The sequence below is a fragment of the Penicillium odoratum genome (assembly GCF_028828045.1).
Source record: "Penicillium odoratum strain IBT 22623 chromosome Unknown utg000002l_segment0_segment0, whole genome shotgun sequence".
NCBI lineage: Eukaryota > Fungi > Ascomycota > Eurotiomycetes > Eurotiales > Aspergillaceae > Penicillium > Penicillium odoratum.
This window is the reverse complement of record NW_026643144.1, coordinates 2,181,741-2,207,450: the sequence shown is the minus strand read 5'-3', so window position 1 is coordinate 2,207,450 and position 25,710 is coordinate 2,181,741. Positions and strand designations below refer to the sequence as shown.

General features: G+C 47.3%; 12 protein-coding genes across 12 annotated transcripts; 5 read left to right on the top strand and 7 right to left on the bottom strand.

Annotated features, from left to right (window-relative positions):
• Positions 1-184: 184 nt before the first annotated feature.
• N7520_002828 (lipase 4) lies at positions 185-1,567 on the bottom strand (the record flags this gene model as incomplete). Its single annotated transcript, XM_057136763.1, has 2 exons — positions 185-1,130; positions 1,182-1,567. The coding sequence occupies 2 exons, from the start codon at positions 1,565-1,567 to the stop codon at positions 185-187; spliced, it is 1,332 nt and encodes a 443-aa protein (XP_056999449.1).
• Positions 1,568-2,823: 1,256 nt separating this feature from the next.
• N7520_002827 (uncharacterized protein) lies at positions 2,824-3,472 on the bottom strand (the record flags this gene model as incomplete). Its single annotated transcript, XM_057136762.1, has 2 exons — positions 2,824-3,280; positions 3,327-3,472. 2 exons carry the CDS (start codon positions 3,470-3,472, stop codon positions 2,824-2,826), a joined length of 603 nt encoding a protein of 200 aa, XP_056999448.1.
• Positions 3,473-3,773: 301 nt separating this feature from the next.
• On the top strand, positions 3,774-4,760 carry N7520_002826 (amidohydrolase family protein; the record flags this gene model as incomplete). The annotated part of the gene is made up of 1 exon (XM_057136761.1): positions 3,774-4,760. One exon carries the CDS (start codon positions 3,774-3,776, stop codon positions 4,758-4,760), a length of 987 nt encoding a protein of 328 aa, XP_056999447.1.
• Positions 4,761-7,692: 2,932 nt separating this feature from the next.
• On the top strand, positions 7,693-8,958 carry N7520_002825 (fungal specific transcription factor domain-containing protein; the record flags this gene model as incomplete). The annotated part of the gene is made up of 4 exons (XM_057136760.1): positions 7,693-7,786; positions 7,838-8,136; positions 8,190-8,396; positions 8,455-8,958. 4 exons carry the CDS (start codon positions 7,693-7,695, stop codon positions 8,956-8,958), a joined length of 1,104 nt encoding a protein of 367 aa, XP_056999446.1.
• An 805-nt stretch (positions 8,959-9,763) lies between these two features.
• N7520_002824 (FAD binding domain-containing protein) lies at positions 9,764-9,946 on the bottom strand (the record flags this gene model as incomplete). The annotated part of the gene is made up of 1 exon (XM_057136759.1): positions 9,764-9,946. One exon carries the CDS (start codon positions 9,944-9,946, stop codon positions 9,764-9,766), a length of 183 nt encoding a protein of 60 aa, XP_056999445.1.
• Positions 9,947-10,713: 767 nt separating this feature from the next.
• Positions 10,714-11,280, bottom strand: N7520_002823 (uncharacterized protein; the record flags this gene model as incomplete). The annotated part of the gene is made up of 1 exon (XM_057136758.1): positions 10,714-11,280. The coding sequence occupies one exon, from the start codon at positions 11,278-11,280 to the stop codon at positions 10,714-10,716; it is 567 nt and encodes a 188-aa protein (XP_056999444.1).
• Positions 11,281-12,197: 917 nt separating this feature from the next.
• Positions 12,198-12,869, top strand: N7520_002822 (methyltransferase family protein; the record flags this gene model as incomplete). Its single annotated transcript, XM_057136757.1, has 1 exon — positions 12,198-12,869. The coding sequence occupies one exon, from the start codon at positions 12,198-12,200 to the stop codon at positions 12,867-12,869; it is 672 nt and encodes a 223-aa protein (XP_056999443.1).
• Positions 12,870-12,988: 119 nt separating this feature from the next.
• Positions 12,989-15,442, bottom strand: N7520_002821 (uncharacterized protein; the record flags this gene model as incomplete). The annotated part of the gene is made up of 19 exons (XM_057136756.1): positions 12,989-13,104; positions 13,153-13,231; positions 13,283-13,430; positions 13,477-13,605; positions 13,655-13,732; positions 13,779-13,980; positions 14,030-14,054; positions 14,100-14,132; positions 14,183-14,211; positions 14,260-14,294; positions 14,342-14,420; positions 14,467-14,581; positions 14,641-14,712; positions 14,762-14,826; positions 14,877-14,879; positions 14,932-14,960; positions 15,138-15,154; positions 15,271-15,304; positions 15,354-15,442. 19 exons carry the CDS (start codon positions 15,440-15,442, stop codon positions 12,989-12,991), a joined length of 1,377 nt encoding a protein of 458 aa, XP_056999442.1.
• Positions 15,443-16,401: 959 nt separating this feature from the next.
• N7520_002820 (uncharacterized protein) lies at positions 16,402-17,900 on the top strand (the record flags this gene model as incomplete). Its single annotated transcript, XM_057136755.1, has 4 exons — positions 16,402-16,428; positions 16,494-16,524; positions 16,578-16,850; positions 16,897-17,900. The coding sequence occupies 4 exons, from the start codon at positions 16,402-16,404 to the stop codon at positions 17,898-17,900; spliced, it is 1,335 nt and encodes a 444-aa protein (XP_056999441.1).
• Positions 17,901-18,209: 309 nt separating this feature from the next.
• N7520_002819 (Gfo/Idh/MocA family protein) lies at positions 18,210-19,651 on the top strand (the record flags this gene model as incomplete). The annotated part of the gene is made up of 3 exons (XM_057136754.1): positions 18,210-18,319; positions 18,400-18,533; positions 18,663-19,651. The coding sequence occupies 3 exons, from the start codon at positions 18,210-18,212 to the stop codon at positions 19,649-19,651; spliced, it is 1,233 nt and encodes a 410-aa protein (XP_056999440.1).
• Positions 19,652-19,970: 319 nt separating this feature from the next.
• N7520_002818 (putative IgE-binding protein) lies at positions 19,971-20,685 on the bottom strand (the record flags this gene model as incomplete). Its single annotated transcript, XM_057136753.1, has 2 exons — positions 19,971-20,357; positions 20,419-20,685. The coding sequence occupies 2 exons, from the start codon at positions 20,683-20,685 to the stop codon at positions 19,971-19,973; spliced, it is 654 nt and encodes a 217-aa protein (XP_056999439.1).
• A 1,423-nt stretch (positions 20,686-22,108) lies between these two features.
• On the bottom strand, positions 22,109-25,427 carry N7520_002817 (beta-glucosidase; the record flags this gene model as incomplete). The annotated part of the gene is made up of 3 exons (XM_057136752.1): positions 22,109-24,513; positions 24,570-24,732; positions 24,798-25,427. The coding sequence occupies 3 exons, from the start codon at positions 25,425-25,427 to the stop codon at positions 22,109-22,111; spliced, it is 3,198 nt and encodes a 1,065-aa protein (XP_056999438.1).
• Positions 25,428-25,710: the final 283 nt, after the last annotated feature.

Genomic DNA, 25,710 nt, shown 5'->3' with positions numbered 1-25,710 from the left:
TGTAGTTTGACAGATTTTGAGATGATTTTTTGAAGACGTAAATCAACTAAGAGATCAAAATAAGCCAATCGTTAAATCGTACCTTTTGATCGAGAGATATTTACCTCAGTGGGTGCTGTATACAGGTGTGACGGTAGTGATAAGCTCCTCTACACCGTTCCATGGGGGTTGGTCGAAGCGATAACTATAAACAGGGTTGTGTGGTCTGCAGACTTCGAGGAAAGTATTCGGCAACTGCTCGCCTGCCTGCATGGATGAGGATGTCTCCGGCAATAGAAGCACCTCGTTTATACATCCACCCTTGATCGGCAAAGCGTTCTTCACCGGTCCCATACGGACAGCCTTCCTTAGGATCATCTGGATACAGTTGCAGCAGTTCTTTCACATCGGAACCGTTGAGTCCTCCGCCATTCAGGCTCTGGACATAAGTCGCCACCTCTTCAGTATTGTTCAAAGTACCCCGGGGACCCCAGAAGCTCGCTGTTCCTTCATCTGTGTTGGCACCGAGCAGGACTGCAACTTCGGCCACTTTGCCCAGTGCAAGACTCTCACTTGGTCTGCGCCTGATAAAGTAGCCATCGATAATAGGTGAGTATACCTGCGGCTCAAATTCACTAAGCAGTGTCTCGAACGGCACGCCCCGGAGGCAAGCTAGCGAGTCCTCAGTGGCGCAACCGACTGTCTCCGTGACATTGTCATATATAGCCTGGTACCCGTCTTCTAGAGCCATGGTTTCCGCATCCTGTAAAGCTGATCCAAGCATCGTGCCACTTTCAAGAATGGCTGCGCAAAACAGATCATCGTGCTGGCTATCAAACCCGATCAAGTGGTACCCAACGCTGAATGCACCAGCACTCTCACCCCAGATGGTGATCTGATCCAGATCACCGCCGAAGCCTGCAATGTTCTCACGGAGCCACTGCAAGGCCATTCGTTGATCGTAGAGGCCGATGTTAGCTGATTCGTCAGCTAGGATCTCTTTCGAAGCTAGGAACCCCCATCCTCCGACACGGTAGTGGATGCTGACGCCCGAGACGGGTTTTCCAATGTGAGAAGCTTCCTGGACAAGATAAGACATATTGTAGCGTGGATCAGCAACTCCGCCGGCATCAAATCTACCTCCGTAGATCCTTCCAAAGGTTAGTCACTGATGGGTGGACCAGAGCGTCAAATATACTCACCACACAAGAACTGGCAGTCCTACACCATAATAGTGGGTATCCGGCGCGATAATATTCAGATAAAGACAATCCTCACTCCAAGGTCCGATCCCAACCTCGAATACGGCATAGCCTGGACAACTGGGCGGTTGGGCATCTGCAGCGTAGGAGTCGTAGCTTGAGTTGAGCGACACTGGGTGCTTGAGGCGGAGACTTTCTAATGGAGGTTGGGCAAAAGGGACCCCTAGGAAGGCATTCTGGGGAAATGACGGCAGATGAACACCGCAGACTGTGCCATTTGCTGTTTTTGCGGCTGGTGACCTCGATGGACAATTGTGGAATTCAGCCACGACACCTGCAGCGCTTATCAGACCCACGGCAAAGCACAGGTCTGAGAAATGTATCATGATGTCCGTTCAGAAATGCATGTTCGAATTTCGGTCAATCAGGGCTCCATAATTTTCATGGTGCCGATGAGCGGACCTTTGTGGTGGTCAGCCACACCGGACGTTACTCCGGATATTGGCCCGGGCATGAAGATAAAGTTGAATTGTATCCATATCACCCCACTTGAGATTACGGTGTAAATTTTTTTGTTTTACCTACTTCGACTATTTGCCTTTTGTTGTCTTCTCATTCACACTGCTTCATATATGTTGCGGGTATCACCACTTGTAAATTTAGATTATTGCATCTCCTTGTCATTCTCTTCGCTCGCACATGTTTCTGTCAAGAGATATATAATGTTGCTAGGCACAACTCTCAATACAAACTAATGATTAGAATTTCTCCAATCTAATGAGGAAGAAGGGATGGGGAAAAAAGCTGTCGATATGCCGGTGCCTAGATTTGGCATCTTCTCCATATTCCCCCGCTTCTCGGGGAAATCCTCGGAGATGCATCTGAAGTAAATTCTTGTAGGAAAGTGTGCAATGAGACTCCTGAACTGAATTTATACATTCATATTCCACGTTCAGGTTAACATAACATATTACTAAGCATCATTGGTCTAGTGGTAGAATTCGTCGTTGCCATCGACGAGGCCCGTGTTCGATTCACGGATGATGCATTTCTTTTTGTCATTTATAAATTTTGCACCCCTAGTCATGACTAGTGGACCTCAATGACTTATGTTTACAGTAATTAATTAACTAGGCGCTGGTTCCAGATAGTGGACTTATAATGTTACACAATTTTTAGAACGTGGGAGATAAAGTTGCTTGACTTGCAATATCTATGGAAATTCTCGGATGAAGCGGATCTGACCATTACTTTCCCGAGGAAATATGATGACCTGCTTGAGAAAAATTGAACGAATATTAAAACATGGCCTGCCTCATGACCCCGTCGTAAATATCCGAACGGTCTCATGTTCACAACCGGGTGGGACCGTGGGACGGTGGGACCCGAGCTAATTGTCCGAATGAAAAGGGTAATATGGGAGGCAAAATCCCACTGTTGCGGCAGGACTAATTTTGAATTGTTTTCCATGGGACATAGTAGGCAAGGTGACTTATGACATACTGCATGAATCGATGAAACAGTTGCTCTATGAGTTTCTGTGCTATCATTCCATCTCCAAACTACTGGCTAAGTGCAAATGCTACGAGAAGTTATTGTTCATGGAAAAATATATCTGAAGCGAGCAATAAGGTGTTGTATTTTACATTTTCAACCATTCCAGACCTGCTTCCATCAACCGTACACAGGAAGCCGGATCATCAGTTCCGGGAAGGTCTTGTTTAATGGAGAACCCTTTCTGGGACAAAACCCAAGAAATACACCTATAGCTATCTCTTGAATGCGCAGGAAAAGGGAACTCGGCTACTGTTCCAGGAAGAACAGGCATAATGAAGTCCCGCTCGTAGATTGCATCCAAGGTAAGCAGCTTCCATTCACCGTTGACATTCTCAAGCCGTGAAATGAATCGGGTGTACGAGACGCAGTCGAAAAGCCCTCCATCGTGCTGGAAGCGAATAGCAATGGAGCCAGTCGATTCGGAGAGAGCCTTGTTGCCATGAACGTGAACCTCGACGGGGCAAATCGTATGCACAGCGCCTGTGCCACCAGTGGCCATGCCCTTCGAGCCCGAAACGAATCCGTCGATATTGCCTTGAAACCTTGAGAAAATCAGTATGAATGGAAGATTGATGGATGTACTCCTACCAAGTGATTTCAATTTGAGTGTTCAATGCATTTGGATGATAACATGCCCGCAATTTCTCCCATTGGCAGGTATCTCTGTAATACCGCTCGCGCACAAGCAACGACTTGATTTCCGACTCAATCAGAATCCTCTCCATTGGGGCCATATTTGTTTTTCAAATGGAAGGTAATTGTGACTTTTCGTTAAAGTACATCATATCAAATATATAAGACCGGTGGCGTACGGCTTTTATGTCAACCATTTGTGGGGTCTTGCGATTTTGAATTAGCAGCATTCGGTTATTGATGTCACCGAATCACCAAAAAGATTCGGGATTATAGATATGGTGGGGCGGACTTGCCGAACAACCCGGCCAGGAAAGTATACATATCTGGATACCCAGAAACAGTATATACAGCAGGAGAATCAGATATTCGAACTCCCTGCAAAAATTACTCTCATCCATCATGGCTACCGTACCAAGTCTAGATTTAGGTCCTATCACCACTCCTGGACCTGGAATGAACTACTTGCGCCCAGAAGTGTCTGACATGAAAATCATCGGAGTCGAGGAACACGTTATTTTCCCGGAGTTGACCAACCGAATTCCCGATGAAGGTTTGGCCGCTCATGCAAAGAAGATCTTTCGCCAACTTGTCAACCATGAAGCAATGGCATACGCTCGTGGCCGATCCACCGATGTCGGAAACCAACGGCTACATGATATGAATGAGGGTGGCATCGCGATGCAAATTCTGAGCCTTGCAGGCCCCGTCAACTGTATGCAGCTGGAGCCAGAGGCTGGGTTGGCACTAGCACGCGATATCAACAATAGCTTGAAGAAAGCTGTTGATGCTCATCCCGATCGGTTCAAAGCCTTCGCCGATCTGCCCTTTCATGCACCCAAGCTGGCTATTGACGAACTCCGCCGCTGCGTCAAGGAGCTCAACTTTGTTGGAGCAATGATGGCAGGGTCTGTCGGGTGTACCGGGAAATTCCTTGATGATCCGGAATTTGACGACTTGCTTTCGGAGTTTGAAGCTTTGGATGTACCTTTGTATCTCCATCCTGGTATTGCCCCTCCGGCGGTCATTGATGCCTATTACACCTTTCCCGAAAAACCGGAGTTATCGGCGACATTGGCCGGCATGGGATGGGGATGGCACAATGAAGTCGCAGTTCATGTTCTCCGTCTCGCTGTGTCTGGGACCCTGGATCGGCATCCCAAACTCAAGGTTGTGGTGGGGCACCAGGGTGAGATGTTGCCTATGATGCTTCAGCGGTTCGATGCCATGTTCGATCAAAAGATTTTTGGCCTGAAGCGAAGTGTGGGCCAAGCGTTGCGGAGTCAGGTTTGGATCGCGATCTCCGGACTCTTCTCATTGCCGCCGACGCAGATCGCTATCCTAACATGGGGAGTTGACAGGATTCTGTTTGCCAACGATTACCCTTAAATCGATGCCCAGAGAGTTCCAGAATTCGTTCGGGCTTTGGGGGACCTGATTGGTCCGTCTAATCTACGGAAGATTTGCCAGACGAATGCGGAGGAGCTTTTCAAATTCAAGGCTTGATCATGGCTCTGTATAACTCAAGTGATCTCCAAGGAAGATCTGGGTTGAAAGATGAGGGAAAAGTCTGTAGCCAAGAAGATAGGATTCAGAATGGTTTTCCACGAGGAATACCTGTCAATCTTTTGAAAAAAAATAATAGCCAGGCGAGTCTTCTCAATTACAAGCATGGACACCCTTGTTTAACCCTCGGGTTTTAGAATTTAGTTGAAGATGAGAAAGCAATGTGGAGAAATCATATATCAGCTTCTACCAGGCGGTGTCACATTCAGATTCATATATCCAGAATTATTCCGCATGACAAGGAAAGAGATGAAGAAAGAATATAGTATGTGTTCATGCGACACTAGAAACTACCAATAAGCTTTCCCGAGTGGACCAGACTCCGGAATAGCCAAATATAATCGAGAATTGCTCTGCTCGCCTGCCAGTTCTTACTCCGCAATGGCGTCTTCTTTCCAAATTGCAACTGTACTGTTTGTATACCAGGTATTTCCTTTTATCTGCCAGATTACATGGCATTTTATGTTGTAGAATTAGTGTCCCACTCGATCTGCCTAAATCCTCATTCCCCAATGAACATGGCAAGCAGTATGTGGGACGTGCATGCATGTGGGGAACCATGAGAGCCAACCAGATCTTTCGCACTATCCCGTGATGGTTCGGATATCTCTCTTTGTAAGATCCACAGATTCTCAAGTGGCGCGGATTGGGTCTGACTGTGAGTTTGAAACACGCCTGCATATTACCAAAAAGCCCGCTTTGGTCTCTGCAGAACCTGGTCTTGGGCCGCTTTCCCCGCATTCAGGGAGTATGGGGAAATTGATGATGGAGGTTGTGCCAACTAAGCATAAAGTTCAAAGCATTTTGGTGAAGATTCAAGATGAAAGCACTATTTTTCAAGTCAGCCAACAGTAATTTCTCACACGACAAAGTTTAATCCAATCATGTTCGCACCTATCAATTTCCAGGTACTACTTGGCCTTTCTGGCTGTGTGATTGCCGCACTCCTTTGGAGGTATTTTTGGGCAAGCAAGAGACCTATGAATTTCCCTCCATCCCTACGTTGCCATTCGTTGGAAATTTCATCATTTTCCAAAGTCTAAAGCCTTTCTCAAGTATCACAATCCCGTAACACTTTCCAATTTTTCAATCTAACTTTATTTTAGAATTGATGAATGATCTCAAAGGTATGGCTAGATTATTGGACTCAAAATAGGTCCCCAGAATGTTGTGGTTCTCAACAGCTGGAGGGACGTTTTTGCGATATATGAAGATTAATTTACGTTGTGATATCAGACTGATACCTAGGTCCAGGCCAGTACATAAAAATACTGCTACAGCGTGGTATTCATTTCCCAATCTCCTACATAAGAAGGATCAAAGCAATTGTAAACGAAAATGATCTTGCAATGTTATATTCAGACTCATCATTCAGCTAAGTCAATACCAAGTCGTCAGAATTTCTCGTGTACTCGAATAGGGAACTCAAAGTGGCGTGTGATATATCTAGAAGAGTGGCATTGATGAAGGAAAAAACGGGTCACACATAAGCAGGATACATAGTAAAAGTTGGTAGAAAAAAAGGGGTCACAATGGTGTTTTTGGGGTGCCTTAAGGCACACATCCCGATGGGTCTATCTCCACTTTTCTTACTCAGAGAGACCTTCCCTTCTGCATCTCAGACAGTTCATTTGCACTCAGTCCTTTACCCTCTGAATGCCTCATAAGAATAACCGAAGGATATTCAGTTGTCGTCCGGTTCTGGGTGGGGGGATGTTTAATTTCGGGTGAGGCGAATAAGCAAGCCGAGGAGGCAGAGAACCATGGTCCGGTTGGTTCGGATTTCCGCTATTATGCCGATACTATCTCCGTTTCTAGCGCATTTCACTTCCCCATGCCGGCTTTACTTCTTTTTCTCCACATCTGCACTCCAGTTTTGGGCGTCATTTCTAGAACTCCATGCCTCCAAACAGAGAACATAGAGCATCCCAGGCGTGCAGTTATTGCAGGAAGAAAAAAGTGAAATGTGTGCTACAAAACCCCATGGTTGAGTAGCCAGGTACTGATATTATTTCTTTTCACAGGCGATGGTGCTGTACCGTGTGGGAATTGCTCTGTATGTGAGAAGCGGGAAGCGCCAAGATTATGATTTATGACTAAAACTTTCATATAGGATCATGAACAGCAATGCAGATATCCTCCACTGCAGCGAAGAGGTCGAAAAAGTCAGGTAAGATACGTGGGGACCTCACACGATTGTACGGAATCAACAGACCCACCTGTTGAATTGAATAATCGAGAAAGATATACTGTAATCTCACCAAGGTTACCGCCTGCTTCCTTCTCTTTTGTTCTCCCCGAAAGGAGGCAGGCAATAACGGTTTCACAATCCAATGTTTGTGGTCCCTATGTTGATAGGAGAAGGTCGGGAGACCCGTCGACGTCGACGGGAATGGCTACTACCCCAAATTCTACCCCGAGAGATTTACCAATAGCTGCTTGCCAGGATGCTACACATGATTCTAGTGGAATACTCCTGACTCCCCAAGATTCCGAAGTTGATCAAGAAGAAGCCACTATGGAACTCCAAGCTGTATGTTGTCTCTCCTATCTTTGGGATGTTTGCGGCTAACTCGGATTCAAGGTAAATTGGGAGCATCATGGTTAGTCATGGCGAATCTACCTCCAAGATACCCGAATACTGATTGGAAAAGGGCCTGGTTCATGGCTCTCTATTTGTTCAACGCCAGGTCTGCAATGGGTCTCAGCCAGAGCCGGCACTTCCCGATTCCATCAAATTGCTGAGGGTCTGGTCATGGGTTGGACAAACAAGTTGACACTAGGCTCAGAAAGGAACCGCGAAAGATGTCCAGAGCCTGGGGTTAAAGATGCTTGGACATACGTATCAGGTACGTGAAGCCCTGATATCGGTCTCATATCTCACTAAAGTCAAGTTAAAGGATATTTTGAGAACTCGCAAGATAGTGTCTTCGGTGTTGTTATCCGCTCCGACTTTGAGAGTCGGCTCCGTGTTCATTTCCAGGATCCTAACAGGCCAGATGAAGATGTCGCCTGGTATGCTTTGAGAAATGCGGTGTACGCAGTAGGCTGTCGAGCCGCAGCATCAATGGACCGGACTAGAGAATTCGCAGAAATCCAGTCAGAGTCCATGCGATTCTTTCACAATGCCTTTTCCGTTTTATCAGAGCTTCTATTTATGCCCGGTGGTTTGATAGCCATACAGGCGCTGATCGTGATGGTATGTGTGTGTGCTTCAATACTTGATATGCTAATATCTAACGAGCGCCTCAGACTTCTTTCGCCGAGCTTTTAGGAAGTCCGTCCGTTGAGTACATGCTATGCGCTTCCGCAACTCGGCTTGCACAGTCAAAGGGTCTTCACCGAGAGCCATCAAGGGCATGGAATCTTCCAAGATCAGAGACACTACATAGGAAATGTGTCTTTTGGGCCGCATATTGCTACGACAAGAATATTGCGCTAAGGTCGGGCCGACCATCGGTATGTATTACGCTTCGGTTCTTATCACTTGCGGACCTTTTCTAATCCAATCTACCAGGCTTTAGATGATGATGAGATAAGCTGTGAGATGCCCAAGGAGATTCCTGATGGAAGCACATTGGACATTGCAGTGATGACCGCTGCCATTGAGCATGCCCGAATCTGTGCCAAGATAAGTAAGCGTCTTTTATCAGTCCAGGCGTTCAACGAGTCGCCAACTTCGCTCTCTGAGACCATCGATCAGCTAGAGGAGGAACTACGACTGTGGCGAAATTCTCTCCCGAACAATCTTACTTTCCCAAAGCAAAATGATCACCGGCTGTCTAATAACTCTTACCAACTGAAAGCAAACATATTACGGCTACACTGTTCTTACTGGAGCAGCATCATTACTCTACACGCAATCTTTCATTATCCTTGGATATGCTCCGCGGTTACTCATCAAAAGCCTTTCTTTGAAGATAGAATTTTCAAAAGCTCGGCTCGGTCGGCAGAAGCTTCACGACAAATCTTATCTACTCTGAGAGACTTCTGGCTCGACGCGTCCTTTTCATCACCGTGAGTCTGTTCTGTTAAAACACTAACTAGACTCTCGAGATTGATTGCTAACCTGCTAGAACTGTCTTCTACTCCCCCATGCTTGCGGTCATCAACTTATTTATTTACATCCTCAAAGCCCCATTACTTGACACGGTGCAAGCAGACCTGGCGCTCCTCGACCTCACAGCCGGTCATTTTGCCAGGATTCATTTTTTAACTTCATCGCAAGTATCATTCACCTTTGCGAGGGAAACTGTCAGCTTGGCGAATAAAGCAGTAAGAAGGGCGACAACCTCAGCTCCAAACAACGAACCCTCAAGCGCTTATACGCCTGACATTTTTCCATTTAATATTTCTGGAGAAGCAGTAAGCATATGTGCTGGATTTAATATTCATGTTTTTCGGAGCTGATTTTCATTCTTTCTTAGACCTCGGTCTTTGACCCGAACGCTAATTTTGGGGATTTGAATACATTCTCAACTGAATTTTTCGAAAGTCTCTCGACTGCAGGGGACCTAATTTTTTGACGACCTACTCCATCTAGCCTACATGCTAGCTTTAGAATGCTCCTCAAAATCATTTAGCAACAACCGTGCTATCGCTACTTCCAACCCCTTACCGTCTGTATATATGGTCAGCTTCATTATTCTTGATGTGAACGTGTGGTTTTTCATACTTGTAAGACTCTACGAGCTCGGAGGCATCATTTCCATCGGAATTTTCGAATTCGGAGATAAATTGGCAATCTAATGGACGATCCACCTAACGAGGTTTGCCAGGCAACCTGACTCATGTGTCGTGGAAGACAAGTCCTTTGAAAAATCTCTTCAACCAAGCCATGGCAGCAAATATTTCCCATCGTTCGCTAGTTCAAATAGTGTGCCTTTGGAAGAATTGAACTGCTCGAATAATTCTCGCGCGAGTCCATAGTAGGATAGGAAGCTTGAAAGATTCAATCCACAACCGCCGCCCCGGGCGATGGCAACTGCCGTTTCGATTTCCTCCGGCATAGTGACAGAGATAATAGATGATGGGTAATTCAGCTCGTGAAATTTGGAAGAGCCCACGTCATACTCACGCATCAGCGGGATATTATGAGGCTGTCAGGAATCCCGTCAACGTCTGATCATGTGCAGCAAGAAAACACTCTCTTTGATGAGGGTAAATATATGTATAATGCGGGAGAATCTAAGCACTCATAGTACGGAAGTTTTGAGAAATCCAGACATGAACTCCCCGGGGCAAAATATCCATACGAGGGTAGATGTTCTGTACGGTGGAGACTCAATCTTGGAAAGCTCGAACCATTCATGTGACGAACTGGAGTTGGGGCAAGGATTCAATCTGGGTTGGGCCACTCCAACCAAATGGGACGTGGACTGGAATATTTTTATTCTTCTTTCTCTTCATCACTCTCAGAATGCAGAGCCTGCCCATATATTTGCTCCAGGGTCTGTATGCCGTATTCTACCGCCCCTATTTGACCTTGCGCGAGAGTGGCATCCAGCTCCCGACAGGCTTAACAGAGCGAAGGTCTGCTCATTCCTTGCACATAAGATTGGCCGTTCGAGGGCCAATATGTATTAAAATAGGTAGTAAACAGGGGATAGAGGCTACAAACATAGCTGTACGATGAGTACGTTTGCATGCAGAGCAAGGTGTTATATTGCATATATGTGTACTATGGACGGGAGAAAAAAACTAGAAATGGGCTGAGGACAACTTTTGAAGCTGAAGTTGGTGCAAAGTGGATATAATCTCCTATTTCTACCTCTAATCACACTGCCGCTGGAATATCATGTCTAACCCCAATCTCAACCCGTTTTTTCAAGGACTTCTCATCCGCACCCGCCCGTAGCTGGCAAAGCAGCTCACCCGGCTCAAAGTCTGTTCCAATGGGATTTTCGCGGAAGGAATTCGATGTCATAAATTCAGTGGCCTCCTCAACGGTATCAAAATTGTCGACTTGAGTCTCGATACCATTGCCATCCGGGTCTTTATAGTAAACACTAGTTGTAGGGCCATGGTTGACACACCAGGTTGGCTTGATTCCAAGCTTCTCTCTCAGCTCCCAGGCTTTAAGGAGTCCTTGGAGTATATCGTATGTGAAAGCCACATGATGAAGTCCAGCTGCGGTTGCCGAACGAGGGCCTGTGCTTTCGTCATTGATGATAGCGACGCGGTGATGTTCTTCATCATAGCGGAGAAAAGCAATGTACTCGTTTTCGAATACACGCTCTGCACCTAGAAAATTGGACCAGAAATCCACCATCAATTTGATGTTGGCTGTCCTGAAGACGACGTGGGCTAGCCCGCTGGGTCGCAGAATCGAAGCGTCCGACATTGTGGTGCTCATGTTAGTTTGGAACAGACGTGGCTTTATTGACCTTCGAGTTCATATGAGAGGTATTTTCTTTCTAAATATGAAATGAGACAGTCTAATCTCATTGCGTGGGTGCATCATATGACGAAAGATTCAGACCGATGAAAACTTTTGTTGAAATGAAGAGAGCCAATCGGTGGAATGAAGATCATGCACTATTCCATTTCGGCTGGGAAATGAAATGTCAAAAGTACTCTGAGTGATTGAAAATAGTCATCTCAACATTTGCATTTGTTAAACTCTTGCATTTCAGGCATCAGTATGGCGTCCAATGCCGACTGAAAGCAGATGCTTGATATTGCTGCCTGAATCCTTCGTTTCGCTCCAGCTAAATCTCTCTCTCTCTCTCTCTCTCTCTCTCTCTCTCTCTCTCTCTTCCTTCTCCATCCCTCTCGGAATACAGATCTTGTCCGCTTTGTCTGTTTCAGCGCTTTAGCAACTTTCTTCCCCTGGAAGACAGCAGGATCCAGCTGTTGGCAAGCTAGAAATGAATAAATTTCATTCAGATCACTCAAGAGTTAGCGATCTACTTCCCTATCCCCATGACGATAGAGTTTAATGACTTTGGTCTAGGCAGAAGAACGGACTCTAGTAGAGCTACTAGCGCTTACATTTTAACACATCCTACTCCACACATCTGGGCATGTACAATTATCAAAAAAGCCAATATTCACGAAATCACAAGTTCCCGCCATGAGCAACTCAGCAACCTCGGATGCTGTCCCACATCTCCACCGGTAAGGCCCGCCATAGCACTACATCAAGTCAGCCACCATCCCAAATCTGACATTCTCCAACAGCCGACCGGGAGAAAAAGCCCATATCCCTTCACTAATTACGCAATGGTCCAGTCTGATATAATGTTTCTTGGGGCCACCATGGCGCTAGCAATCTATCTCATTAACAAATGCGCAACGCCACCAAACCCCTCGCCCCCACAAAATCGACAAATCAAGGATCGCATGGGTATCCTTTTGGGCCCAGGAATTCGGGTAACCATCGTGCGTCATGCAGCCGTCTTCTGGCTTACATACCACACCCTGGTAACGGTTCTGCCATTATGTGCACCCGAGCGCATGGAGCAATTGTGTCCGAACGCGGGGAATCGTAACCAAGCGCTCTTTGAGTGGAGCACCTCCACAGCGCTGGCCTTGGCGATGATTTATCTTGGAGCTGCCGTTCGGATCGCGGCGTATGGTGGCTTGGGTCGTTTTTTTACTTTTCATCTTGCGCCGCCGGATAGGCTCGTTACGTCGGGTATATATCGATGGATTCAGCATCCGAGCTATTCGGGTTTATTGCTTATTATCGTTGGGAACTTCTTCCTGTTCATACGTTGGGATGGTACATTGGCGTGCTGGATTCCGAGGGAGATGTTGGTGAGGCTTGATGGGTGGGGTGTTGCTACTATTACTGCGGCTGTAGGGTTTGGCATGTTTCTCTTTGCTTTGCGGGTGTGGGATGAAGAGAGTATGTTGAGGAGGAAATTTGGGAGAGAGTGGGAGGAGTGGCATGCCAGAACTAATCGGATTATTCCTGGCATTCTTTGATTCATTCCTGTGGCTTTTACTCTACCTAAAAATAAGTAATTCGAGCTACAAATTTGGTCCACAGCATTTGACACTCGTTCACAAATTGATGCCTGCTCGGTATACTCGAATGGCACCTTTCAAATTTCATCGGCACCCAGGTCAATACGAGGACCAGTATAGTTCTTCCGTCCATCTACAATCCACTGAAAGACTGAGATAATAATAATGACTGCAAATGCAGCGATGCAATAATCTGGTCTTTCGTCAGAAAGTTGTTACTCAGAGGTTGGAATTGACTTACTCATGCTGCTGCCGGTGACAGTACTGGATGGAGGGAAAACGAACAAGACCGTAGTCAATATGATATACGACAAGGAAACCTGTTTGAAATTAGCCAACTGTACCAATCTCATTCGGGTTTAGTGACTCACAATATCAACAAACCACCCCACAGCACGAGGTAATTTCCACTTCCTCTCTGGTAGAGCATTGCGTCCCTGCAGGCAGTTGATCATGATAGGAATTCCATACGACAAGTCAAGCGCCACGACAGACGCGGAGATAATAGCATTAAAAGCACTGATTGGTTAGCCAGGCTCTCAGGTTCCAAATGGATATAGCGCACCTTGAGGAACCGAGGAAAATACACCCAAAGCAAATCACCACAACCACCGTCAGGATGAGGGCATTCAAAGGTAACTGAAGGGTAGGGTGCACCTTGGCGAAGAACTTTGAAGCGGGAAGACCACCATCCCTACTTATGTCAGTTTCGATTTAACAATTCGAATTGAAGGCCAACTTACCGGGCAAAGGCGAAAATCATTCGACTACTGGTAGTCATGACGCTGAGAATCGCAAGAATCAGGCAAACGAGGGGAAGCCTATTTTACATTAGCTGGTACTCAATAAAAGCTTATTCAAACTTACATGAGGAGACAAATGGCACCCGCTTTGTTCTTGGTTGCATCAATCAATATTTGTAGGAGAGGCCCAGCGGCTGAGGTAGTAACTTGCTCCATATTTCCCGCAACGAAGAGAAGGACGATGAGAAATATGCATCCTGTTACTGTGCCAATACCCACACAAGATACCATGATCTTTGGGCCTTCAATCGACGGATTCGGTACCTCTGTTCAAATAAGTAGTTGTCCAGAAACAGGTGATATACAGTTTCATACCTTCGATCATATGAACAACAGCATCCTGCACATGTTAACTTGGAATATAGATTCTCCAAATATGACTTACAAATGCAGTTACACCGAGCCCTCCTTGCAGAAGCTGTAGAGATTTAGCTATCTCCATCGCGTATTCCGTCAGATATCACGTACACCAAGAAGCCAAGCAACACCATCAGGCCCTGTCAAAGTCAGTCTATTTCTTTTGGAATGCGAAATCAATCACTTACATCCTGTTTGATTCACGAAGTTGCAGAACACGAAGCTGCTTACTGTTAGTAAATTTAAACGCAAAAGCATAGCACAACTTACTATGCAGTATTGTAGTCCGGTGAAGCGCAAGCCAAGACTGTAATGGAAACGATCGCAAAACCACCAATTGACCAAGCAACTGTCTCACATTAGTTAGGGAAAATAAAGCTATTCATCATACATACAAGCACCGCGGTAAATGGTTGGCAGGATGGAGTTCATAAAGGCATTAATTATAAATGCACCGAGCGTTAGCCCGATATAGATGAGGAACTGTTGCCAGCGAGTCGACTCGTAGGTCTGTAGTGATGGTTAGTGAGAGAAGCATGTATTGTCAGTTTTCACCTGTGAACTCTTACCGGGTGCATAGCCGAGATGACTCCGACAATTAATTGACTGGAAAGCAAGGAGTTGGTAGCTACTAGAGCAACCTATTCGTTATTAGTGACCTGAATCGAGATACGCTGCCTAGTGGCTTACCCATCCGGCGACATTGATCCAGCCTGTAATCCAGGAGAGAATAGGGACCCATTTTGGCCAGGAAACTAACACAATTAGGGTCATGCAGAATGTTTGGCAGTTATGGAGAACATACTGACTAGGATTCTATTAGCATTTCTTCCATGTCATGACCACCATTTGAAACTTACCCGCAACCCAATGATACTGTCCACCAGCTCTATGAAAGATCAGTACTCAGAGTCTCGTTAAAATCGAACAATTCATACGTTGGATAAGCGGATAAAAATTCAGCCAACGAAGTTGCGATACACAGATTGCAAAACCCCGCAGTGACGAGACCTGGAGAGTGTTACCCGCAATCCCCACTTGGAGCCACTGGAACATATTCACATACCCCATATGACGCTCGTACTACCGCCCGATGTGAGACTTATAGATAAGCTCGCTGATAGAGCCGTCCATGACTAAAAAGCAAATTAAATTCCTGATACCAACCCTTATTCAAATGTTTAAAGCAGGACACTCACATTGAGCACAGCAAACGCCAATCCCAGCATGGCCCTGTTCTTTGATTAGCATCAGATGTCTTCAGCTCCCATTTCGATCTCACCATGTAGAAAATTGTCGTTTTAACTCAGGCCTATGGCCCATCGCAGCCAACTGAGCATCATCATCTTGTATAGGTCCTTCTTTATTCATGGTTGCAGGAAATCACAACAAATCCAAAATATAGTAAAAGTCTAGGGAAAAAATCAAGCGACCTCGGATAACAGGCATTCTAAGTATCTCGCTCCCACGCCACCATGCATCAATCCATGTCAAGTACATGCGGATCGCTCCGACAGCGTTGCAGCTACTAGAATGCGGGGAAATGATCTTGCATTAGCAGACGAACCAATCACGGCGAAACGAGATAATTAGTGGAGATGCGCTGTGGATCCCAAAGGACCAAAACAAGCAAGGTCTTATCAGCTGCTCTGAATCATGGAATTAAGTTTATCAATTGTGTTCAGGAACGGCCCGGCTTGTCCTCCCTGTTTGGTCAGAAGCCGCATGTACTTACCCGAATCTGCGTAGTTGCATTAGTGTCATCGTGGCGCCTGCCTTGGAACTATTATCCCTGTACAGACGATGGTGTCGATCCCTAGGCGGTATCGGATGGACATGCTACCTGATGTATATGAGATGCTCTTGTAATTGATTGTTATAAATATTGGTCTCTGTCTCATACCGAGGTTTCTCCAATTCTTGTACTCACGGGATCTCAGTATATCCGGAACTTTTTGTTTACCTTTTTTCTCCTGGAAACATGCATTCCAAACATGTTTTTGCTGCGGCACTAGCCGTGCAGACATGCACTGCAGCTGTGTCTTCTGCTCGAAGTGACGCGCAGTGCACTAAAACAACGGTCGCAATTCTGTAAGTCATTTTGTGGCTTGTAGATTTGGCTGTCACTAATATTTTGCAGGGGTGGTGGAATGGCTGGTGTTTCTGCTGCAGTACGAATCTTCCTTTGTTATTATCTATTGTCGAAGAAATACTGAGCCTTCATCTATAGCAAGCTCTGTCGAACTCCTCAATACACGATTTTGTTATCATCGAGTATCAAGATAGGCTCGGTGGACGTGTTCATCACACAACCTTTGGCAAGGACAAAAATGGGGATCCGTACACAGTGGAGCTTGGTGCTAACTGGGTAGGAGATTTTATACCATTGCTTCAAATTTTTTATGGCGCTGACAAGTAATAGGTGCAAGGACTGGGATCCCCTGGTGGTCCAGGTATGCTCATACCGTCTATACAGTGCTAATAAGTTGATACTGATTTCTTCCAGAAAACCCCATTTGGACCCTTGCAAAGAAATGGGGCTTGAGCAATACCTACTCAAATTACAGCTCAATTCTCACCTACAACGAGACTGGTTATACGGATTTCTCCGACGTCTTGGATGAGTATGAAAACAAGTTCGACACCGCGTCGGATCTTGCTGGTACCACCCTGGCAGAGAACTACCAAGACATGACCGTCCGTTCTGGTCTTTCTTTAGCCGGCTGGAAGCCCAAGCGTGATGACATGACTGCTCAGGCTGTGGAGTGGTGGGAATGGGGTAAGTAAATCTTCAAATTATTTGCGAGCTCTCGCTAATAGCTTAGATTGGGAGGATGCCTACTCGCCCGAGGAGAGCTCTCTCATTTTCGGCGTCGCCGGTAGCAACCTCACCTTCAACCAGTTCAGCGACGCAAATAACTATGTCTGGGACCAACGTGGCTTCAGCCGCATCATCACTGGCGAAGCTTCAACTTTCTTGAAAAAGAATGATCCCCGAGTGCACCTCAACTCCAAAATTACAAAGATCAACTACTCCGACGACGGCGTCACAATCTACAAAGAAGACGGCAGCTGTGTCTCAGCCGCCTACGCCATCTGCACCTTCTCCTTGGGCGTCCTCCAAAGCGAGACCGTCTCCTTCACCCCCTCCCTCCCATCCTGGAAGAAGACCTCAATCGAGAAGTTCAGCATGGGCACCTATACCAAGATCTTTCTCCAATTCAACGAAACATTCTGGCCAGAAGATACCCAATACTTCCTCTACGCTGACCCAACAACTCGCGGCTACTACCCCGTCTGGCAATCCCTCTCCGCACCAGGCTTCATCCCTGACTCGAATATTATCTTCGTCACAGTCGTCCACGAACAAGCCTACCGCGCTGAGCGCCAATCAGATGATCAAACCAAAGATGAAGTCATGCGTGTCCTTCGCGAAATGTATCCCAATATCACCGTCCCCGAGCCAACAGCTTTCATGTATCCGCGCTGGAGTACCACACCCTGGGCGTATGGCAGTTACTCCAACTGGCCACCGTCCACGACGCTAGAAATGCATGAGAACTTCCGTGCTAATGTGAACCGGCTGTGGTTTGCTGGTGAGGCTACTAGTGCGCAGTACTTTGGGTTCTTGCATGGTGCTTGGTTTGAAGGGAGGAATGCGGGAGAGCAGATTGCGGCTTTGTTGCAGGATAAGTGTGCGAATGTCACGGATACGAGTGACGCTTGTGGGAATTTGAGGCATTATGAGACGCTTTATGGGTCTTCGCCGCTGGCAGATTATAGTGTTTTTGATGGGTGGTCGGTTAGCAGCTTTTACTCTAGTAGTTAAGATGCTGCTCGAACTTGTGTGTTCTTTGGCCACATTTGGTGCTGTGACCTGGTCCGATCTGATGTGTGTTGTATTTAATACCTAGAGTATAGCCTGGAATTACGTGCATATAACATTAAAGTCATCCAGCAATTTTAAGTGCATAGTTACAAATGTATAGTATACTAATAAGGATTTTGAGTTCGCGTGAGTTTGGATACAATATCGTCATAATTAGATCACTATCGAAGCTCATTTCCCCGCATAGCCAATATCAATTCAAAAGATCAACCCTTGCAACTTCCAAGCTTTAACAATATTGGAAGAAAAATGGTGTTCGATATACTATATCGCATCTACTACGGATTCATTAATCCACCCGCAGCGAAGAAAAATAATGACGCCATTCGCTTCGGACTGCTCGGTGCATCCAACATCGCGTAAGTATTTTCAAATGCCATCATCCAATAGTCTTTATAACAAAGCCAAAATAACCCCAACCTTGCTGATACCATTATAGGCCAATTTCCCTAATCGCCCCTGCAACTTCCCACCCAGATGTAATAGTCGCAGCGATCGCAGCACGAGACCGGACTCGAGCAGAGAAATTCGCAAAGAAGCATAATATCCCAATAGTACATTCGACCTACGAAGGTAAATATCAATTCCTTGATCGATTTGAAGCTTGAAGCTTGGATCTTGAATATATCAAAACCCAATCCCTTACATGAAACCCCTCAAGTTCTAACGATTAGAAAGACCTCCTCCAAGACCCAACCATAGATGCAATCTACATCGCCCTTCCAGACAGCAAACACTACGAATACGCCCTTCGCTGCCTCTCGGCAAAAAAGCACGTTCTCTTAGAAAAACCCTCCTGTTCGAATTCCCGCGAAGCAAAATCTCTATTCACACATCCACTCGCCACAGCCTCGACCGCTCCAGTCTTGCTAGAAGCTTTCCACTACCGCTTCCATCCAGCCTGGCAAACATTCCTGAATGTTATTCATAACGCGGCTGAGGTGGGTCCTATCAAGTTTGCTTCTGCGGAACAGTATTTTCCTAAATATGCGTTTGGGAAAGACGATATTCGTTGGCAGTTTGGACTCTCCGGGGGTTGTATGATGGATTTTGGGACTTACCCTATGAATATTCTTAGGCAGGTTTTGAGAGAGGAGCCTGGGGATGAGTTGAAGGCTGAGGCGAGGAGGGTAGGATTGGATGTTGACGGGAAGGAAGAGGTCGATGAGGCTATGATGGCGAGGTATGTTACTAAGGGTGGGGCGGTGGGGAGGATGGTTGCTGATCTGAGGTATGCGAGTTGGGCTTTTCTTCCTGGGCTTGCATGGCCGAAGTGTGAGGTTGAGTGTGGGGAGAAGGAGGTCGAGACTGGGGAAGTGGAGAGGTGTTTTGTGAAGAGGAAGGTTGTGTTTTGGAATCATCTTATGCCGAGTATTTATCATCGGATTGATGTTGAGGATACTTATTCTATTCGAGTGGGAGAGGAGGTTTTAAAGACGTGGAAGGATGAGCGGTACTTGAAGGCTTATACGTGGCCTAGTGGTGATAAAGGAGGGCCTGATAAGGTTGGAAAAGAGTGGTGGTCATCATATTTTTATCAACTTGAGGAGTTCGTGAATAGGGTCAAGGGACGTGAGGGATCGGGGGTCTGGGTGGATGGGGAGGATAGTATCAAGCAGATGGAGGCTATTGACCTGGTGTATAAAAAGGCCGGGATGCAACCGAGGCCTTCTAGTGGGTTTCAACTATAGATCTGTATCTAACTCGATAATATATTTGGATGCAGTAGACAGATCTAGCCATGCTTAGTAGCAGCAGCTATTATCTAGCTTGTCTATCTTTATGAAACAGGACTTGAAGATTCCGAAGACTCATCTGATGAGATTCAGTCACGCACGACATTTAATTGATGGTGAATGATATAGTAAAGAAGGTAGAACCACCGTTTCCAGAAACAGTATATAAAGCAAAATTTACAGTCTATTCATCGTCTCACATGTCTCACTTCCAAGACTTGTCAACAATCCTGTTCATACCAGGACCGCTGACTCATTGGCAATAATAAGCCATTTAAATGTACTCCCAAGCGACGCTGTCAGAGGTAACATTCAAGCCCACAGCGAGCGCATCGAAGCCAAGGCAGTCGCCAACCTTGCCAGTAGGCACAGTAGCGTTCTGCTGGGCAGCATACACTTGCCAAGAGGGAGGAGCAGCAGCGGCAGCACGGCGGGCAGCAGAGGAGCCGGAGGTAGAGGCAGGCACGGGGCAAGCCATGAAGCCGGAAGCGCCTTGGCCGGAGTAAGTCCAGCTGCCGAGGCCGTTGCCAGAGGTGCCAGGGGTGTACACGAAGGGACCCTGGGAAGAGCCGGCGGGAATATATGCGGAGTGGGGGGTTGTGAAGCTCAGGGCGCCCGAGGGGGCGACGTAGATACTTTGACCACCGGGGACTACAACATCCTGGAGTGGCTGTTAGTTTGATGATTCTGAGGATCGTGTTTGGTTAGTGTTGGGTACTTACAAGGGCGGACTGGCCGACGATGATGGTGTCGTTGGTGCGGCCGGCGCAGCCGGGGACGACCTCGCTGGGGCAGTAAGTGGCGCTCGTGCCACCGAGGAAGAAGTTACCTCCGGAGGCTGTCAGGGGGAGGAAGTGGATGGGAGAGCCGGAGCGAGCGGCGGTGACACCGAAGGGAGCATTAACGTCCTTGGCCTTGGTGGTGCCGATGCGCGAGCCGGGTAGGGCAGCGACGAGAGGAACGATGGACAATAGGGCGGAAATCTTCATTTTGAAAGAGGTTGAAGAATAGCGAACGTGGTGAGATTGGAATGGATTAGATGAAAATGGGAATGAAGAGGGATTGAGCTGCTCTTAAATGGAGCTGGGGTGAGATATCATTCCACTGATCCAGGATCCATACAATTCCCCATGTACCGTCTAGGGTCTTGATCGGCAGGGCTTCCACTCGGCTGCCACGGTTCCATCGAATTCTATATCGGTCCTCGGGCCAAGCTTAGCGCACCGGTAGCTTGGTGAAGTCCTTGAGTAAACTCCATCAGAAGTGTCCTGAATGAGGTTAGCGTCGAGCTCACAGCACCGGAAACCAATAGCCGTTATTTAGTCTGGAAGACTGTGACTCCATTCAGGGTCCATAATGAGGGACCGCAAGCTTCTATTGGATGATTCCTATCGGGCCCTGAAACATCCTGCAGAGTCTCCACCACAACTTGAAGTGATCGACAGCACAACCAGGGTTTTGGCAGCTCGGCAAGATGGACGGCGATAACACCTCTTTTAGGGAAGAGTGGCAGTCTGTGTATTCCTTTGCTGAGCACAATTTGAGAATCATAAAATTTGCTCAACTAAAAATCAATTGCGTCGACCAATATCGGGGAATTCTTCTTTGGCTCGATGCGAGCGATCAAAGCGAAGATTCTGACGACGGGACGTTTCAGGGAAAATACATGTGCTGGAATGAGGAGAAGGATCGACAGGTGTCTTACTATAATCTGTGGCAAATATCGCGATGAAGGCGCAGACGAGAAAACCTTACCAGTGACAACTTAGACGATGTTGTTCAAGGCAACCATCGGTCAGTGGTCGGGAAGTCTCCATTCGGGCCCACAATGTCTCAGCGAAGACGATTTTGACATCACATCCGATGCTGCTCCCGATTGCCAATGGGGGTTTCTGTACTCTACTTGACAATGCGATGATCTGGTGGCTTCGAGGATGGCAAATCGGGACTTCATTATTAAATTCTCAACGTTGTAGAATGTTCTGCGATGTGACGAATTGTTTCTGTGGGTACTTCGAGGGCCTCGACTCAATCAAAGTCAATCTGTTTGTGACATGAAAACGAGATGATCATCGTCACGGACTCCGCAGCTGGGCCGAAAAGGAGCCAGTGCGAAAGTCGGCACCGCCACATCGTGTAGTACATGCTGCTCGGTTAATTGGCCATGTGGGGATAAGAATTGAGGCGCAGGAAGAAATAAAAACATTGTCTTACTTGAGTCAGGTCAAGCTCCGTAGGAATAAACCAGACGGAAGTTAAACAAGAACGTCATAAATACGAACAATTTCCGCTCATCTAACTAGGATGATCCATCCATTTTCCACTTTCGAACCCCAAAACAGTCCTGTGAAACCATTTATCGCTATTATACAAGAACGCTATTATACACAACAAAAAGAGGAGCCTAAGCACCTAAAATTCAGCCACCAACGGTAGATCCCGAGAGCTTCTTCCAGCCCAGATACGGAACGAGCCTTCCGTTGGAAGTACCCAGTTCTGTTCTCGGACGCTCCAATAGCTCAGATCTTTCCGCGTCAATGTCATATTGACAAACTTGGTCTCGTTGGGGTCAAGCGACACCTTTGCAAAATTTCGGAGCACCCGGTCGGGGAATTCAATTCGTTCAGGAGTTCTGCCTAACCCGCGGGATTCGACCACATCAGTGGGAAAGGACACATAAATTTGTATGACCTCTTGGCCGGACCTTGAGCCGGTGTTTGTGAGCTCGACGGTGAGCTCTAGCATGGGTTCGTAGAGAGAGGGGTTTCCACCCGGGCCACCTCCTGCGGCGGATGCTTTTTGGCTCTCTGTATATCCATCTGGGTATGGGTAAGAGCCGGCTTTGGTTCCTTCGCGTGACTTCAGGTAGGGGTAGATGTATTTTCCAAGAATATTAAATTCCGAGGGGAAGAGCGCTGAAGAAGGATTTTCGGGCACATTCTCATATTTTGGAGGGTCAAGCTGGTCTTTGGGACGCTTTGCAGGGAGTCGTGACTTGTCCTGTAGCTTCTCAATCTGCAGCGATGCGAACTTGAAGGTAGTGTAGGAAAGCCCAAAACCGAACTCAAAATGGGGGGTGATGTTGAACTTGTCAAAGTACCGGTAGTCAAGATAGAGGCCCTGGGTCAGGAACACCTGCGGTATAGGTTCACCAGACTCGTACAGGATCTGTGCGCCCGGCCCGTAATCTTCTAAAGAGCGGCCGATGGTATACGGTAATCGTCCACTAGCATCGACGTCGCCGAAAAGAACATCGACCAAGGCATTCCCGCTTTCTTGTCCAGGAAGATTACCATATAGAACCGCGTGAACGCCAGTGAGATCAATCCAGGGGTCTAAAATAACAGGTCCAATAGAGTGCACCACCACGATGGTTTTGCCATGGCCATTACCGCAATGATGGGCCACGCCCTCGATCAGGCCGGTGCCATTTCGCTGCAGGAAAAGATCATTCCGGTCTCCATTGATGCCATCATTCTTGATGAAACCTTCGCCTCCGTCGGCGTTGGCAAACACAAGGCAGAGGTCTTGTTCAACTAGATCCTGCACCGCCACATTGTTGTTCAAGTAGCCTCGGACATCAACTGTCTCAGATGACCAAGCAGACTGAAGAGCATCCCAGGGATTGACAAGATACGGGAAGTCCACCGCGCCACTTCCCCAGCCGGACGCCAGGGTTCCCTGGTTGCAGCCTCGGTCAGCGCAGAAATTTGGACCTTGTCCAGGGCCTGCATCCTCCCCGTAGATACCAATGCGGTACTTTCCAGAGGGGCGAGATATGGTACGTGAAAGTGGAAGGATGCCTTCGACGTTTTTCAACAAAACAGTCCCCTCTGCTGCTATCTTGCGGGTTAAGTTCCCGTGTGTCTGGGAGCCTTTTCCTTGTGCGTCGATATAGTAGTTCACCACCTCATTGGTGTGATCATCCGGACTACCAGGATGAAGGCTGCCATTCCTGTCATGAGTCCAGGACGAGAAGTTCGGACCAATTTTGCTCTGCGTCGCAGCGCCATCCCACGTATCTTGGCGGAAGTGGTAATAAGCCGCCACAATACGAGTGACCATATCATTGAGCCGGTCCATAGGAACGGAGGTATTCAGTGCTGCACGAGTCAAATGAGGGCCCCAGAGTGAATCCCCATCTTGCCATTTTAGACCATCTCCAGGCATACTCATGTCAAGACCACTCAAAGCGCTTTGAACCCCTGACCGCTGAGCAAGCCAATCGGATTGAACAAACCCTTGGAATCCAAGCTCCTCCTTGAGAATACCATTCAGGAGCTTGCTGTTCTCACAAGCATAGCTGTTATTCACCATCTGGTAGGCACACATGACACTTGCCACATCTGCCCGAACACTCTCAGCGAACGGCCAAACGAAGACTTCATGCAGCGCCCGATCGTCGATATTTGACGACAACGCGGTCGGGATGCCCCACTCAAAAGCCTGACGGAAGTGCTCTTGTTCATTAAGCACAAAGTGCTTAGCTGTTGCCATCACACCGTTTCGTTGAATACCCCGGATGGTCTCCGCTGCAGCTACAGCTTGCAGCACTGGATCCGATCCAAACGACTCCCAATTCCGACCACCGGCAGGGTTCATTCCCATTGCTCCCATGGAAGGACCAAGGAGAACATTCACTCCTTTCAAACGCGCTTCCCGGCCAAGCGCAATACCCCTGGCTCGCATAAGCTCGCGATTCCATGTAGCACCGGTTGTGATACCAGCAGGGAACGCAGTGATATTATCCGCGTAACGGAGACCCAGGGGACCATCTTGTAAGCAAAGTGAGGGGAAGTTGACACGCGCTGCAGGACCTGGAACAAAAAAGATATTGGCATCAGACCTCAGGGAATAGACTGACAACACTCACCAGTGTTTCCAACACAAAGCCCCATCATCCAGCCCGTGCCCGTCGTGACATTGACTTTCTCTAATAAAGTCATCTCCTTCACAAGCTCATGGGCTTTGCTGTAACTTTCTTGCCACGCAGCATTCGTACCACCTAGTGGCGTAGGATACCAAGGTACAGATTCCTAAAACAGTCAGTTAGTTGCACAATCCAAGACCGACAAGATCAGGCCTTAGGAAACAGTCGTACAAATTCCGCAACCACTTTCTTATTCCACGACCGTCTCAGTCCCATTGCCGAGAGCCACATCACCACAAGTCCAATCGCAAGGAAAGCACATATCTGCCACCAAGGCCGTTGGTGAACGACCGCCTGAATCTTGAATCGAAAATTGGCTCTTCTAGCATTATTCTCATCGTCGGTGTAGGGGCGCTTGTTTGCCGCAACCCCATATAGATCACTGTCGTCATCACTCAAAGCGAGCAGGGATTCCCCATCTTCTAGATCCAAGTTGAAGGACTCCGATAAGAGAGTCCGCTCTCGTTGGTCTTTTTGCAAGAGCTGCTCGATCCGCTCGCCGACGTTATGGGGATCGTCATTGGCCGCAGCCTCATCATCCGAGCTTGTAGATATCCTTCTATCTCGTGTAGTGCGTCGAGAATGATGGGATGTTGATGCGTCTTTCGATTTTAGTGGTAGGAGCTTCAGGTTGGCTTCGTCTTCGACTGAATATTCGTCATCGCTCGATAGGGGCGTGTCGGCGACGTCGGCTCTTGCTCCGGGAAACTTGTCGTGGTCGTTGTGGAATTCATCGTCCGATTTGATCGAGTTCTCGTCTGGATTGTTGGGCTCCAGCGACTTATACCCTGTTCGATTCATGTTTGGAGATCCGCGCTTGGTGTGGGGTGGATGTAGCTATCGCGCTGGGGCCTTGGCGGTGGGAAAATGTGTGATTATCGACGCGTTGAATACATTATTCGATCTGACAACAAGACGTCACTGCACATAAAAGACAATTGATCAATCGTTATTTTTAAGATTCGGAGGGAAACTCTCAGGAGAAGCTATTGATCAATCAAGACAAACACCGCCAAGGTCACCTGACTGCCCAAATACGGGATCGATTCCTCATTCGATTTACATCAATACGCGATTGTTATTG